The 15693-nt window shown below is 40.0% G+C and overlaps 1 protein-coding gene across 3 annotated transcripts in view; it reads left to right on the forward strand.

Annotated features, from left to right (window-relative positions):
• The window catches only part of rnf111 (ring finger protein 111), a 29961-nt gene that overhangs the window by 802 nt on the left and 13466 nt on the right, over positions 1 to 15693 (forward strand). For all 3 annotated transcript variants that reach the window (XM_079664949.1, XM_079664947.1, XM_079664948.1), the window contains 4 exons: positions 2846 to 3808; positions 6522 to 6654; positions 13374 to 13528; positions 15366 to 15560. In XM_079664949.1, the coding sequence (XP_079521075.1) occupies positions 2929 to 3808; positions 6522 to 6654; positions 13374 to 13528; positions 15366 to 15560 (1363 nt within the window). In that variant the 5' untranslated portion in view covers positions 2846 to 2928. The remainder of the gene's footprint in view (positions 1 to 2845; positions 3809 to 6521; positions 6655 to 13373; positions 13529 to 15365; positions 15561 to 15693) is intronic.

Genomic DNA, 15693 nt, shown 5'->3' on the forward strand with positions numbered 1-15693 from the left:
CTGTCAAGCTAAATACATCTATGATGCTCTTTTTATTTGTGCTTGCCTAGCCAGAATGGTTGCTAGTCGTTTAGGAGACAGAAAGCACAGAGAGAATTGTTAGCAGCAGCTCAGCAGTCCTGTCTCAGTCGTACATCTTGAATTGGTTTGCTGTTGCCATTTCTGTTACACCATATGTTTTATGATAAAAGTAGCTGCGAATGCTATAATTGATAGTATCTGCAGTATCTCTTACTTATAGTTTTGAGTACCATTTATTTTTTTATTAGAAATGTGCATTATTCAGCCTTGGTGCATGGGTTTTTTTTCCCTTCAGGGCTGTCCTCTGAGGCCCCTGAATTCATGCATGTCATTGCGCAGCTTCCTCTGTGGCATCTGAAGGACTCTCACTTATTAACTGAGTTGTATATAAAAGCAGAAATCACTGTGGCCTTTGTCAGGCATCATAAACCTCACTAGCTATTTTTCACAAAGGTTGCAGCTTCAGGTCAAGTGACAACTAACATGTTACTATGAAATCAGTTGTGAATGATTAATGCAATTACATTACTTAGTATATGTTCAAGCCACATCACATACTAGTTAATGCAGTGCAACCACAGGAATACCAATAACACATTTACCATCTAATCCAGTCCTATACAAAAACCCTGCAGCAACACAACCAGGAATGTTGTTGTGTTACATTTTTACTGTGCCAGAGGGATGGAAAGGGAATTGTGAACAACTGCTCCACTATGGAATACAATGACTTAAATGCAGTAGTTGAATGTTTAGGCTATGTTTTACCATGTTTGTAAGGCTTTGTTTATTAGAAGCTTGATTTCAATGAAGGTAACATTAAATGGCAATCTTGATAGATGCAAGAAATCCAAACGTCTTAATATTGGTAGTAGTGTAGTCTTAGGAAACAATGTTGATGGGACTAGCACAGCATTGGTTTTGCTAGATCAGTTGTTCTTCCAGATAGACACATAGACAGGGTCAGTACAATATGTTCCTAGATACCTTTGTGAAAGTAAAAGTAGCTTCGTGAATTTGTTTTCTGATTACATCATATCAAGAAGTGTGGTTGGCTTGTCACTGTGGGTGATATCCCTACATGCGTATAGTGCATATTAATCATGTCATTTTCTTCAAACTGTTCTTAAATTATTCAAACGCAGTGTGTTTTTGCTAAAAATACGAAATTAGGATGTCCAAACTGATTCTTTTGATCGGTAAAAGTAAATAAGCCTCTTAATTTCACTTGATTTGATATACTTGAATTGTTTTCCAACATGCAGCAATATCACAATATCCTGCTTGTGATCCAACCATTTAGGGGGATATTAGAATACATATCTATGGGCATATCATTAAATTGCATCCATTGCATTCAAATTAGCCTTCAGGTGTATTGACAGCTGAGGGCATGGGGACTTTTGATCTTGAGTCAATTTGTAAACCTTGTTTCTCAGAATCATGTTCCTTGTCAATGCCAACATCGCCGTTGACTTGCAGAGGGTGTAGTAGGTCACGACATGAGCCATCTGAAAATCGAAGAGTCTTAACAGAGACACGTACGCTTTCTTGTATTTCGAAGAAGCCTAGATTTCAGCAATGCTGGAATTTGCCGTTGCTCCGGGAGACCTTACACTGCTGTGAAAATTCCGCCACTGTAACATGCCTTAAGAGTCTCTTTTTTCGGGAGTTACTTTTTAGTGATCAACATTTTTAACGAACTGTCCCAAAGTCAAGACGTAAACATGAGATCAGATTAATGGTGGATATCCCCCCTTGGGATCATATTTGTATTAAGTCTGTTTGAACTGTTCCGTTGAATCAAGAATAAAGCAAACACATCAGTATTGACTCAGCCATTACGTTTGTCTCAGCCTGAGGGTATTTATTTTCTATCTTTAATCAACAACCTTGGGTCCTGCGGTCTTAATTTGTACTAACAAACATAATGACTGAGTGAATTAACATGTTTCCTACATGGAACACTGAAGTATTGTAGTATTGCTTTTTGGACTGTGTGCTGTGCGATCAGTAAAATGCCAGAAAATAACCTGGAGTAATATTTAGTTTGAAGATATTCTGATGTGCTTTGATGTAAGTAAGTTATTAATAAAAGACTGATGTCAAACAACTATCCAAGGACAACATACTGAGAATAACAATTATCATATGATCTGTATTATGAATATATTAAGTGATCTAGAAAACAATGTAAAGTTTGATGCTACATTTCTTTTCATCTATTAGTGTTACTGAAATGTGCCTCTCTTTTACTAACTAACTTTTGCTGTTTATTTTGAAACCTTTTAAGATTTCCGTGGTAAATCTAGGTATTATAATTTGTCCAACAAGCTGTGTCGTCAATCCTGCAGAGCCTAACGTTGTTACATTTAATAAAGGTTCCATTTTTTTAATAGTGATCTCATGGATGGAATCCATACATTTAACGTGGTCATACATTATGCATTTAAGCAGCAACTAGTCGTATCCTCAAACCAAACTAATCACATTGGATTGACCTATTTAACATATGGAGTCAAAGTTGATCTTGACAAGGCACCATGATTTATCACTGATATTTGAACAGGCCATTGCTGACTGGCTTACGTATGATGTATACTTAACAGTGTATTTTAGCATTGCATTGGTGGATGAATGAGAATAGTTAATTTCACTGTCAAACTCATAACTAATTGTGATGTTTTGCTTTTAATTCTTGGGAAATTGGTTGTCCTCTTTGGATCATTTGAACGTTTTTAGTCATTGACATGTTTTTTCATTCGGCAATCATGCAGCACAACGGATTGTGCACCTGTAACTCTTTTCCCTTCTTTTTTTCCAGGTTTTGTGAGATGCAGCGGATAGGTGCCTAAGAGCTGATGCGAGAGCCCTTTCTGTTTACCCTTTAAGGACGCACCTGCCACCATGAAGAGTGAGGTGCCAACTGAGGCCCCCAGCAGACAGGAGCATCTGAAGGAGCCGCTGGTGAACCCAGAGCCCATGGAGGCAGCCAAAAGCTTCCCTGACAACATGGAGGTGATCGGAAAGGCAGGCAGCGAATTTGAAACCCTGTGTGAGTCCAGGCATCGGCCCCTGAGGGACACAGGCACACACAGAGACTCAGAACGGACCCTACCTGGGCGCAGAAAAAGAAAAGGCCAACAGGCAGGGCCCTCAGACTGCTCGCTGAAGGAGGGCCACATCAGTGAGAGTTCACTGGCCCCGCAGCGTCCCAGGGTAGAACTTTTACAGCACCCCAGTGAGGACGAACATAATCACGATTCCTCCTTTAGTGACTGTGCTTCTTCCCCTTCCTCGAGCCTGCGATTCGGGGACTCGGACACTCTTAGCTCAGAGGAGGAGGGGGGGGAAGCTGGAGCAACAGGGGGCCAACACAAGGCTCCTGCTCTGACGACAGGCGGAGCCGCTGGAGTTGGCCTGCGCCCTGTTCTGGGTCGAACTCGGGGGAATCGCTCTCATAAGTGGGTGCGGTCTGAAGCTGAGCCAGTGCTGCTGAAGCGGCCGTGTCTGAGCAGCCGGCGGCCTCTCCATAGGAAGCGCTTTTTGAAAACACCTCCTGGAGGGGGTCAGCGGACTCAGAAGCAAAAGGAACGACTACTACTGCAGAAAAAGAAACGCGAAGTGATTGCACGAAGGAAGTATGCTCTACTCCACAGCACCAGTAGTTCCAGCGAGGAGCTGAGTAGTAACTCTTCCTCCCCCTCGTCTACGGAAGCAGAAGATGAGCTGTATGTAGATGTCAGCAGCACCAGCAGCCAGCCCAACAGTGCTACTGTAGCCACAGGTAATTACAAACCATCACTCTACTACAGTTTTATGAATGTGTTTCATCGCTGTTTAATATTGTTTTACAGCATTTTACAGATTGGTTTCAAGTAGGCTGTATTATATTGTTGAAAGCATTGTAAACCAAAGGGAAGGCTCAGGAAGCATAATACTGTTGGATTGCAGTGTGATCACCATAGCACCACGGACTACAGAGTGACTATGCATTCAGGGTCAGTCATTGTGTGTATTTTTAAGGCTCACTTGGAGAAGGTAAATGTATTTTATTGATAAACAATCCATAAAATAAGCTTTGAATGGCTAACACAGTAGGATAGGGCCGTTTGTAACTGATGTTAGATAAGAGGGCTGAAGAGTTATCAATATCATGAAAAGTGTGTCTCCTTATGCTCACAGGCACCAGAAACTCTAACGTTGCAGAAGTGATGCACACTCCAGCATGAATTAACATTTTGAATGCTGTAAATTGATGCAATAGGAGTTCATATTATGCACTGAAAAGCAGAACAGAAACACAGAAATTAAAAAGTCAACACATTATACAACTTTCAAAATGAGCTGGCCTTACAAAATAGGTTGTTAGTGTTGTACATTGTTAGTGGTGTTGCTTTCAGAAAGTGTTAAGCTTGTCAACCAAAGATTTCCAGTTCCCTTCACTGTTATTATGTGAAATAAATTGTCTATAGCAGAAGTGTGATAATGGTAAGCGATCTCACTTATTGTCTGTTTACTAAAGCAAGATCAAGAGTCTACAGGTTTTTTATTCTGCACCTGGTGATGTCACCCTACCTCTCAACCAGAGAATAGGGAGTAAACAGAGAACTCACCTGTGTTCGGCTGTAGTGAAAACATCACAAATGGCTCATGCCTTCCACATGGCATCCTATTGCTGCTCGAGTGAGTCCCACATTAAAATACTAGGAGGTAAATGTAAAAAAAAAAAGAAGTATTAAAGCCTTTAAATTCAGTTTTGCATAAACAAGGTATCGTTGCAACATGCATAAGAATATGGTCTGTGTGTCTTGTTATGGTTTGGGCACAGCTGATGTAGGAGTTGCTACTCCCCTCTGCTGTTCATAGTCCCACACCTGGCAGGCTGTAATGGAAACTGCAGCCCTCTGTACCTGTCAGAACAACAGGTTTATACGCCTCCTAAATCTAAACTTTCTGCTCTCGTATATTTTGAACTAGCCGTTTAGCCTCAGCAATTCTTCTGCTGCTGTGATCCTATGGGAGAATGGGAAGTTAGTTGTTGTGCCTCTATGGGGGGGGGGGGGGCTGGGAGGAAACTCAGGCTCTGTTTAGTGACAGCCTTTGCATAGATACAGCAGGTCTCGCAGGGAAAACCAGGCATTTGTTTACAGTAGGCGAAAGTGAGGAGGCAAGTGATGAAACCTGCCTTCTGAAGGCTGGAGCAGGTGTGTGATGTAGCCCAGGTTAATTCTACCTCTAACACAAGGACAAGTTCATTAATTATATGAAAAGTTGACTTTATATGCCATTCACACCTGCACTGTTGTTTTAAAATCAAATATAAATCCCATTGTGCATGCTTTTGACATCATCAATAGCAGTTAAAGGAGTCGGTCCTGTAAATATCAGCAAATGGCTTGTTGGACTACAGAAAGTTGTCCCATGTTTTTGACATTTTTGATCCTGAGTTATGTTATAAGGTATTTATTTGACCTAATAAACCCTGCACACATTACAATTATCTACAAGTTGTAAGAAAAGTAGGATGTTGTTGTTTGTGTAACCATGTGAAGGCTTCACCTCAGTGCCAGGCACCACGTCTTGCAGAGGGTGCTAAGCAGCAGTTCTCAGGGGACATTTGGAATATAAATCACACTAGAGAATTATGGCCAGGCACTAAGTGTTGTGCCCAACAGTACAGTTTTCTTTTTCTGCAGCATAACATTGTTTGACTTTGTTAATCACTAACACAACTACACAAGTTATGTAGCAATTACATTTAGTGAAAGTACTATATTGAATACAAATGTGTTTATAAAGATTGGAAAACAATAAAGGTGACAGAAAAAGGTTATTTAGATTTAACTCTTTAGAATTTAGAAGGGGACTTGTAACTTTGTTACGGCATACTTTACGAACAACATTTGTGTAATGATAAAAGTTGTTGTGCTCATTTTATGAAATTTGTAATAATGTTATACGATACTCTAATAACTGCCATTTATGAGTACCACCCTCATCTGTGTTCGTTTTGATCCCTTTCGAAACCACCTACCCGTGTGAGCTCACCTGAGGGGGCTCACACGGTATTTAGTTCAGGCAGAGATAAAGTGAGATCTAGTGCACAGGCAACCAATCACAGCGCAGATTTAGGAACGTGGAAAGGGAAAAAGCCAATCCCAACGCAAACAGAGTTGAGCACTGATGACCTACATTTCTCCCGGTAAACTGCTAAGCCCGATGATACTGCTGTTGGCATGATGAAACTGGAGAAATACTATCTGGCTACCTACACAACTTGCTTTTTCAAAAGACCAGAAAGGCCGAACCAGGCTTACAAAAGTAACCCAGTAAAGTGTGAAATATAAATGTAATTCCTTATAAATAAACCTAAGCAGTCAAGCTAGAAGTTATTATTTCAAGTATGTATTTTCTTTCGATTGTATTGTAGTTGTAAGCGTTCTCTGCTTTTGTCAGATTGTTTTGTGTATGTCTAAACTAATTCAACTGGTGTGCAGGTGCCCTGGATGAGGATGTGGTTGTGATCGAGGCAACTCCTGCTCCAACTCCTGCTGTCCCTGCGAGCGAGGAGATCAACGTCACCTCAACAGACAGTGAAGTGGAAATTGTCACAGTCGGAGATGGTTTCAGGTAGGCACTTCAGCTTTTTCAACATGAAATGCTTATGTTCATTTTACATTACAGTAGCTTAACTGCCCCGTACAACAAGGGGTATGAAGTTTATTCATAGTGGTTTGTTTTAGAGATGCGCCGTTCATGGCAGTCTTATTCTTCTGATTTAGTTTTCTGTAAACAGCGTGTGGTCCCTCCCTTTGCTTTGTCGAAAGGTGTTAGCAGGCAGGAGGACACCACTTTTTAGATGGATAATAAATATAGAATATTTTCATGTTTGAACAAAATGTCGAATTTTCCCCATCAAAATAAAGTTACAAAAATGTGTGTATATGCTGATGGTTATAGTTTGGTTTAAGACCTAATATTGCACCCTGAGATACACCACAAATATTCTTGCCAAATGAGAGAGCATTTGTTATTGTGAGTTATCTGGACTTTTGACACCTGGAGCTCAGGACAAGCTTCTCAGTTTTATTTGCATGACTGATCATGTGGTGGTGTTCCACTTTCTTAAAGCGTGAAGAACCCCCTTTCCCTTTTATGTGTTGAATACTAGGCTAGTCTTTGTCTTTTTGCTTTTTTAATAACAATAACATGTTGTGTTTTATTCCTAATGTTTGCCTTTGGCTGGGTTCTTTACTTGAACTTGTATGTTAGTCAATAGTATGCCTTGTCTTTTTATTTTTACTCATCCTATCATGAAGCACCAGTGTATTGGATTAGGGCGTCTTGAGCGTGTGTCGCACTTGTGATAGTGCACATGAAGCAACAGACAGGGAACAGTGAATGAAGCAATATTCTGGTTGTTTGGAAAAGAAACAATTGGACGATAAGCTTGGATGGACATTTTATTTATGGTTTCACTCTGAAACCTCTCTTAATTGTAATAAATTGTATTTATTATTTATTCAAGATGACTATAGAAAACAACCATTTGGGTTTTGTCACTATAAACATTCTTGTTTATTAATAGCCATACATGTATGGACACTCAATTGCTCGCAGAAATGCCGTTTCACTTGATTAGGACTGTAACTACAGTATCTGTTAGTGTTTGCATGTATAATAGAAGTAAAAAGGGAGTAAATACAGTTTGCTGATTGTTAACGTTTAAATTCTGTATGGTTTTGTTATGATTAAACAGCAGAGGGTGGGTGGGTTGCAATGTACTCCAGTGTTTTGCTCATTCCATAGCTTGCATTGCCCAAATAGAATAGGCGGCCTGCATGCCTCGTTGTTTATAGAAACAAAACCACATCAGGCTGAAGGGACCTGCTCTTTGCCCATGTTGCTTGATTCTAGAAATGCCATACATAAAGCTGGCTGCTTTTGAGAACAAAGGTTCATAATAAGTCAGTGGCATGAGTGGGCAGCTTGAGTGGCAAGGGAATAGTTTTCAGTTTGAGCACGCTGAAGGGTCATTTGCAACCAAACCTTTTGCCCTTCATATTATATTACTTGTTATTAACACTGACTGTGTTGTTAAGAGCAAGTGCCATAGTGAAACACTAAATGTTATATTTTTATTTTGAGATAGAATATGTTTTCGATCGCTCTAGCCCATTTGCTAGAAAATGTTAACTGGTTTCAATTCATTTCTATAACACAGTTTGTAAAGGTCAGAAAGTAGAATGAGGCAGGTAATCATTTTCAGTCAACAAATCTCAACAATGATTGTAGATGCAAACAGTGATATTTAACTGCTAATGGCAGCGATGTATGCACAGATAAATGTTGTATATTGAGCTGTTTAAGAGGAAAATGTCTGACAAGCTCTTGCCCACTGTGATATCTCTGACCAAAAGCTACATTTTGAGTCCATCAATCAGTTCCTGTAAGTAAACCTAAAACACATTATATACCAGAACAAACTGTAAACCCAATTAATCTGTATCATGTCCACTATATCATCTCATAGCACACCAAACTAGTCTGATCCTTTTGAAAGGGCATGGCTAAATAGGGTAGTTGATTATGCTTTAAGAAATATGTTAAGTATTAATAGGTGTAATTGGAATATGGCTCTGTTTTTTTTAGATCTGCTAAATATCTACAGTGCGAGAGCAATACTTTAGATAGATAGCTCCCACTGTGATTCCCGGCAGCCCAAGACATTTTCCTCACCACATTAAAAAAATCGTATTTCTCCATTTCTATAATATGCCTTCCTGTCTCAATTCTCCCTAATAATACTCCTCTAATTCGTCATGTAGGCGATTAAGCAGCTCAATTCGCAAACCTCTGCCCCTGTGCTACCCTCTATCTATATCCCTTTGTAATCTTGTTCCAACACAGTATCTATCCTTCTTCCATACTTTCCGTCAATGCATCAGTAATATCTGAAAATAGTTCCCAGGAGTGATTTCACCAAGCTGGGAATGCTATGGCTTGTCTAATCTTCCTGTTTTCCTGACTGTCAAAGATGTCCTGGCTCGCTGGAGAATGCAGCGATGAGCTTCTCTGAAGGGGGGGATGGGCGGCAGGGGAGCAGGAGGGCGGGGAACCAAAGGCCAACAGAATGAGCAATGAAAGCTTTGTTGACACCGCCAGTGGTCCGATTTGTGAATGTGTGTTTGTGTGCAGTTTTGTTCAGTATGGACGCAGGACACACATACACAAAAAACACATAGTGTAGTTGGGCCCTGGCTTTATTTGGTAGTGTAATAATGTGTGTTCTGTGGAAATACCAAGTCTACCAAGATATTCTATTTGTATCAACCTTCATGGGGTTGATAATGTTTGACTTCTGTTAAAACGTTAAAGAGAGATACAACTTCATGATTAGGTTCAACTCCATCCTCCATAATTAACATAAAGTTGAATCTTTAGTATTGTGTTTAAAGTCTGGCCATATTTTCTTTGTGTCCGTGTCTAACATGATAAAGTCAGGGTTAGGACAGTATTCTCTCTTCTGCTTGTACAAAATGTGGAAGTTCAAATACAGTTTATCAAGTTAGGTATTTTGTGCAAAATGTCACGAATTGGGGCAAAGCAACATTTTGTAACCCAAACCTGCTCTTTCACATTGCTCAGTGACATGCTGTCAGTATTGACATGTTTAATTTGAACTGTATGTTTGTTGGTGTCGCTCCACAGCTCGCTCGCAGTGCTTTAGGAGAACATTCCAGTGTTTTAACAGTGCATTGTTGGGAGTGTTTGGCAGCAGTTTTACCCAGATAGCAGTATGTTACAACAAACAAGGATTATGTAGAGGATATGGATAGAAAAAATAAAAATGCCTCTATCAGATGCTGCCCTGATTCTGTATATCAGATCAGGACATGCGTAGCAATCCCCAACATTTTTGAATGTGGAAATCCTATTCATATTTGAAAAAGTCAAGTTGTGCCTGCATTTGAGATGGCTACAAACAAACGGATTTGAAAGTCCCCTGCATTTATTGACTGAGCCACAAACATGTCCTATAAACCTAAAATAATAACCTCTCCCACTAACATTTGGAGCTTTACTAGACGTTCATCTTGCAGATTAAAGTCCACTTGCCCAAATGTTACTTAAAACGTATGCTAGCAATCAAAGCCGTAAACACAACTTTGTACTAGTTTGGTCAGATTTTCTTTGGATCTTTTACAACCGATGCCTTTATTTAGACTTTATATATCTTGCTTATATTCTCTAGTCTAAATGGTTATCTTACATTATAAAGTATAGACATGTAAGTGCTATTTGTACATGTAGCCAACTAAAAGTGTACTTTGTAAGATCTCGTGTTGCTAATTGATAAGTATGTGGTAAAGCAACGTCTAAAGGCTTTGCAATGCAGTCTGTAATTAAATAATACATTTTCCTTATTTTAGATAAAGGGACAAGCATGAGTTGGTTCTCATTGCATCGGCTGGTTCTCTCCTCAGTGCCGAGTTAAAAAGTGATGTCATTATATCCCTAATTGTGAAGACAAACGTGATTTGTTTAAACATTGCAAAGTGTGTTTCATCAACAAATTGTTTACCCCTCTAACAGCGTTGAATCATGCCTTGAATGACCTCATTCCTTTTCAATGTTAACCCATTAGTTTACTGTATATTACTGCAGATCTCAGCCCCCCCCTTCTTCCCTGGGGCTCGTGCTCACATCACCTTGGCACAACCTCAGCCCCCCATTCCCATAGTGTTCATGTTTACAATGTACTGTTTTCATCTTGCCTCCTCCCCTCTCCCCATCTTACCCCCAGGAGATCCTAGTGGTAAACAGATATTTACAAAATAATCCCAGGTCTACTTAATTAGGCTCCCCTCCCTAATGGCCAGTGTGGCTCCCTGGGATCAACCAGAGCGGAGGAGCCTGGCCAATTATACACCAACACACCCACCATGTGCCCCTCTCTGCACACCGCCCTCCTTGCTGTGTGTTTTAGTTGGTAGTCACAGACACACTGTGTGTATGTATGCACAAGTTTGCTTTAGCGATTTGTGAGATATGAAAGTTAATAAGCTTTCCCGTCTATTCCACTTGCATTGTGCAACATGTCTCACAGGAAATTGAATTGGAAGCAGACAGTGTGAGCTGATGGGAATCCCCCTTATCACCAACAGCAGGGAGAAAGGCATTTCCTGCCTTAACACACATCTGAGGAATGTGATCAAAGCCAAACTAATTCAGCATAAAGAGGAATAGATCAATAATTTAACCAGTCAATAACCTTGCATACTATTATTTATGCATTAACAATTTGTTTATACAATCTTTGAACTCATGTGCTTACATTTGATTATACACAACCAAGACATGTATGTTCCAGTATTCCATTTAATGAAATACATTTAAAATATGAAATCATAAAAACAAAAATGTGAGTTAGTCGCTTCGCTTGATAGATGCCTGACAGAAAGAATGAAGTATTGCTAGGGTTTTCATTTTTCAAATTTATTTATATAGCACCTTTCAACACAAGGCAATTCAAAGTGCTTTTCAAAAATGAAATGCGTAACTTTTATATACATACATACATACAGGGTTAACATTTTGTCCAATTGTTTCTTTAATCGCAAATAGTCCCCCACTCTCTGCTGGTTAAAAACTGTCTCTTTGTGTCAATCGAAACGTTTTCCAGTTCACCTGACTTGTCTGATTTTTTCTCTGCAGAAATCTTGCAACCAAAGGCAATTAACGATATGTTGAATCCCTTTATAATGTTGTATGCGTCTATGATTGAATCAATAAGAGTCACCAAGCTAGTTAATGGTTTAATTTGACAAACCAATAGCTCCGTAGCTATGATACATTTGTGGTTAACAAGGCAATGTTTTTGGCTCTCATCGTACAGCCTTTTCCCTCAGCTCCTGTTCAGTTTTTTTTAAACACTCTCAGGGAACAGCAGCTCAATCCCCTAGCCACAAAGCTCCATGGTATCCGGCTTTACGGCACTCCCATATAGCCTCTAGTCTGTTGTCCCCCGGGCTCACCCCTCCTCCCTCTGACCCCAGCGCTTTACGGCACTGTGGGGGGAAATGCAGCTATTCCCTGGCCTTTTCCTACAGTCTCTGAGAGCAAAGGGTAGAGCGACAGAGCCTTTGAGAGAGAAAATTAAAAGGAAGAAAAGAGGAAGGGCCGAAGGCAGGGCAGGAGAGGTACAGAGCATTCAAGCGAGATATAGGAAAAAGGAAGGTTGGTGGAAAACATTGTGAGATTTAGATGGAAGGGGGGGGGGTGGTTGTAGCTGTCCAGCTCCATGATGGCAGTACAGAGGAAACAGCTAGCTGTAGTTTCTTAAATATAAAAAAAGTGTGTGTTTGCTTGTGCTCTGATGTTTTTGAGTCAACTTGTGTGCGCTACTAAGTGTGTACTGGGTCTACAAAGTCCTGCCATTCTTATACTTTCATACATAACAGAACAAATCTGTGGGATACATAGACCACAAACACCGTTTTGTTTACATGATCAATGATGATACATTAATTACTCTCATATAGATGCATAAACATTATTAAATGTAAGCTAATCTAATTTTTTTTTAAAGGCTGTCTTATAATGGACTGCTTGGTTTGTGACTGTTATCTTTCTACAAATAGAATCCTATGCACTAAACAAGTGCTCTAAAAATAATCCTATGAGGAAATATCTCTGTTTGCTCCCAAAATGAAATAACCTGCAACAGAACAACACTCACATCAGAAGACGGGCACTCTCCGCAAGTGCGCTGGAAATATTCTGACATACTCAAATAGATTGAAGACAGTGGCTTTGTAACATGAACAAAATATTCCCAGTTTTGCCCTTATTCTGGAAAAGACAACATTCATACTAAGCTGTTTACATGGCCAGTTACATTTAATATTCAGGTCAATATAGATTTGTTTCTAGCGGTGCTGGACCCCTTTTTACTTTGTACATCCGCATTTATGAAAATGTCCACAATGCAAAAATGTACGCATTTCCAAAAATCGAATCTATAAAATCTATTCTGAATGAGAGGTATACATGTTAAAATAATGCTCATTAAGGCCGAGTAATATGGGCATAACATACATATATGAATTGGAAAACCCCATTCAATATGCTGTATACATAACAGTCATTGTAAATGTTAGTATGCTCCATATAAGGACGTTTGACCTGAGAAAAACGTCAATCCTCAATTTGCCAAGACAGTGCGACTATTTTATTTCCTTCGCAAAAGGTAAATGTCACAGAGATGACCAAAGTCTGGCTGCGGCTGTGAGACTACTTTCTATTGAAGTTGGATGTAATAGTTTTTTTTGTCTGTGTGTCTACAGGTCTCGCTCAGTGGGGGGTCTTAGCAGGATTTGGTCTAGCAGTTGCTCCCAGAATCGTCTCCAGGAGCCACGCGGACGTCACCGACTCTCCACTGTCATCCAACCACTGCGCCAGAATGCTGGGGAGGTGGTGGACCTCACTGTGGATGAAGATGGTAAGAAATAAACTCAGGGAACATCTTCTTTTACTTTTTCTGATCAAACCACCTGCCAGCAGTGACACCATGATATGTTGCTATGTGAAGGTCTTAGACATTCCTCTTTTGTACGTTTTAATGGATGCTTAGATAGCTAAACACAGATGTGCATACATTATCCACTTAGTCATAACAATAAAGAGATTGTTGTTCTTCAATATTAACCATTCATGTTAACACATTTAACTTTTTGTAAAAGGGAGCTGCTTCAGAACTATAGGTGTTTGTGGGACTTTCTTTATCAGCCCACGCCCATGACGCTGGGTATTAGAGCATTTGCATTTCCAATGAGTTGGAGGGAAATTAATTTGTGAATATGAAAAGCAGATGTAGTGCACACACTGGAATACTAATAGGCATCTTCTGTTGTCTTCCACTGATAAACCGAACCAGCCTGTGTGAAGTTCACACAGGCTACAGGCCATAAGATAGACCCTCCAGAAAAACAAGATTCTGCGATCACATAATTTCCAGCATAATCAGCAAAATGGCGCAGATTTTTAAAAAGGCGCATATTTATCAAAAGGCCGCATAATCCCCGCATTTTTCCACACAAAGTAAAAAAAAAAAAAAGTTAACTCGTCTTGGCGTGAAGTAGTGATGATGACGTGACGTCATCAGCTCGCGCATCACAGAAGGTAAACAACACCGTAGAGTGAACGTGTGGAACTCACAAGAGAGAGAAAACACCAAGATGAAAAGATCTGATCCATCTCATTTACCGACGAACATTTCTGCTAAAGACCGGGCAAAGCAGTACCCCAATGTCTTTCACGAAAGTGGGGGGAAACTATTCTGCACCCCGTGCAACTGTGTGTTGGAGCATAAGAGAAAGTCGACGGTGACGACCCACTTTGATTCATTCAAACATTTGAAAATGCTTTCTGCTGCTGCGGACAAGAAAGCCAAACAACTCACGTTCACCGAGGCATCAACCTCCAAAACCCTTTCAAGGGCTACAAGAAACGAAGTGAGTAGCCTACAAGATTGAAGCTGGTCAGATAACGAACGAGTAAATGAAAACAGAATTGTGTGTGTGTGTGTGTGTGTGTGTGTGTGTGTGTGTGTGTGTGTGTGTGTGTGTGTGTGTGTGTGTGTGTGTGTGTGTGTGTGTGTGTGTGTGTGTGTGTGTGTGTGTGTGTGTGTGTGTGTGTGTAGCCCAATTACTTTTAAAATAAATAAACATTGAGTGTGTTTAATTGAATAGGAAAGGGGTTTAACGTTAGTGGCAGGTTGTGTGTGAGAGAGAATAAATAAGACAGCCCAATATTTCCCCAAAAATATTTAGCATATTTCGCGACATTTCGCAATTTCACCGCATAAAATCACATAAAAACCCTGCATGTTTAATCGCGTAACAAGGATTTTTGCCCGTGTTTTTCTGGAGGGTCTAATAAGAGCATCACTTTATTAGATCAAGTCTCAAATTTGAAGTTATCAAATGAATTGTGAAAACTGTCTCTTTTAATCTACTAAAAACAAATGGTTCATCTACATGTTTTTGTGTATGAGTTTTGTGTAAATGTTCTCAAATGAATTGAGCACGAAATACATTTGACCCATTTTAAAAACGTACAGAGTCAGATACAGACCCCTCCTCTTTTAGTGAGTTCAGACCTAAATATTTACAATAACTTTTTTTGGTTTAGTAACTCAAGAAAGGTAGCCTTCTAACATTTTTTCCAAGAGCTGCATTCTCTTTTTCTGTCCTTTTTTAAATGCAGATTCAAACCTGTAGTTGTCCCTCTGAGAAGAATATTTTTCTGAGCCAGCACCTGACTTTTTCTCCCCACAGATCTCACAGTTGTGCCAACAACCTCTGGCAGCATTCACCCTCAAACCGTCAGGTCGTCCTCTTCATCATCTTCTCATCATGCCTCTACCTCAGAGCTCAATGATGCACCGGGCCCTTCCACTAGCTGCTCGGGCTCAATACCTGAAAGTATGCACACCCAGAGGCTGAGTGGCTCCAGCCGCACAGCCACTGAGGGTAAGACAGGACCAGAAGCTTTAAACTACTTCATTTTAAATCTTATGCTCTGAGACAGCTTGGGTCCAAACATATTTCCTTCAAGCTGCTGATATATCTGAAAAACTACGAATCATCTTACCTGTAGTATTGG

Source organism: Notothenia rossii, assembly GCF_949606895.1.
Source record: "Notothenia rossii genome assembly, chromosome: 2".
Classification (NCBI taxonomy): domain Eukaryota; kingdom Metazoa; phylum Chordata; class Actinopteri; order Perciformes; family Nototheniidae; genus Notothenia; species Notothenia rossii.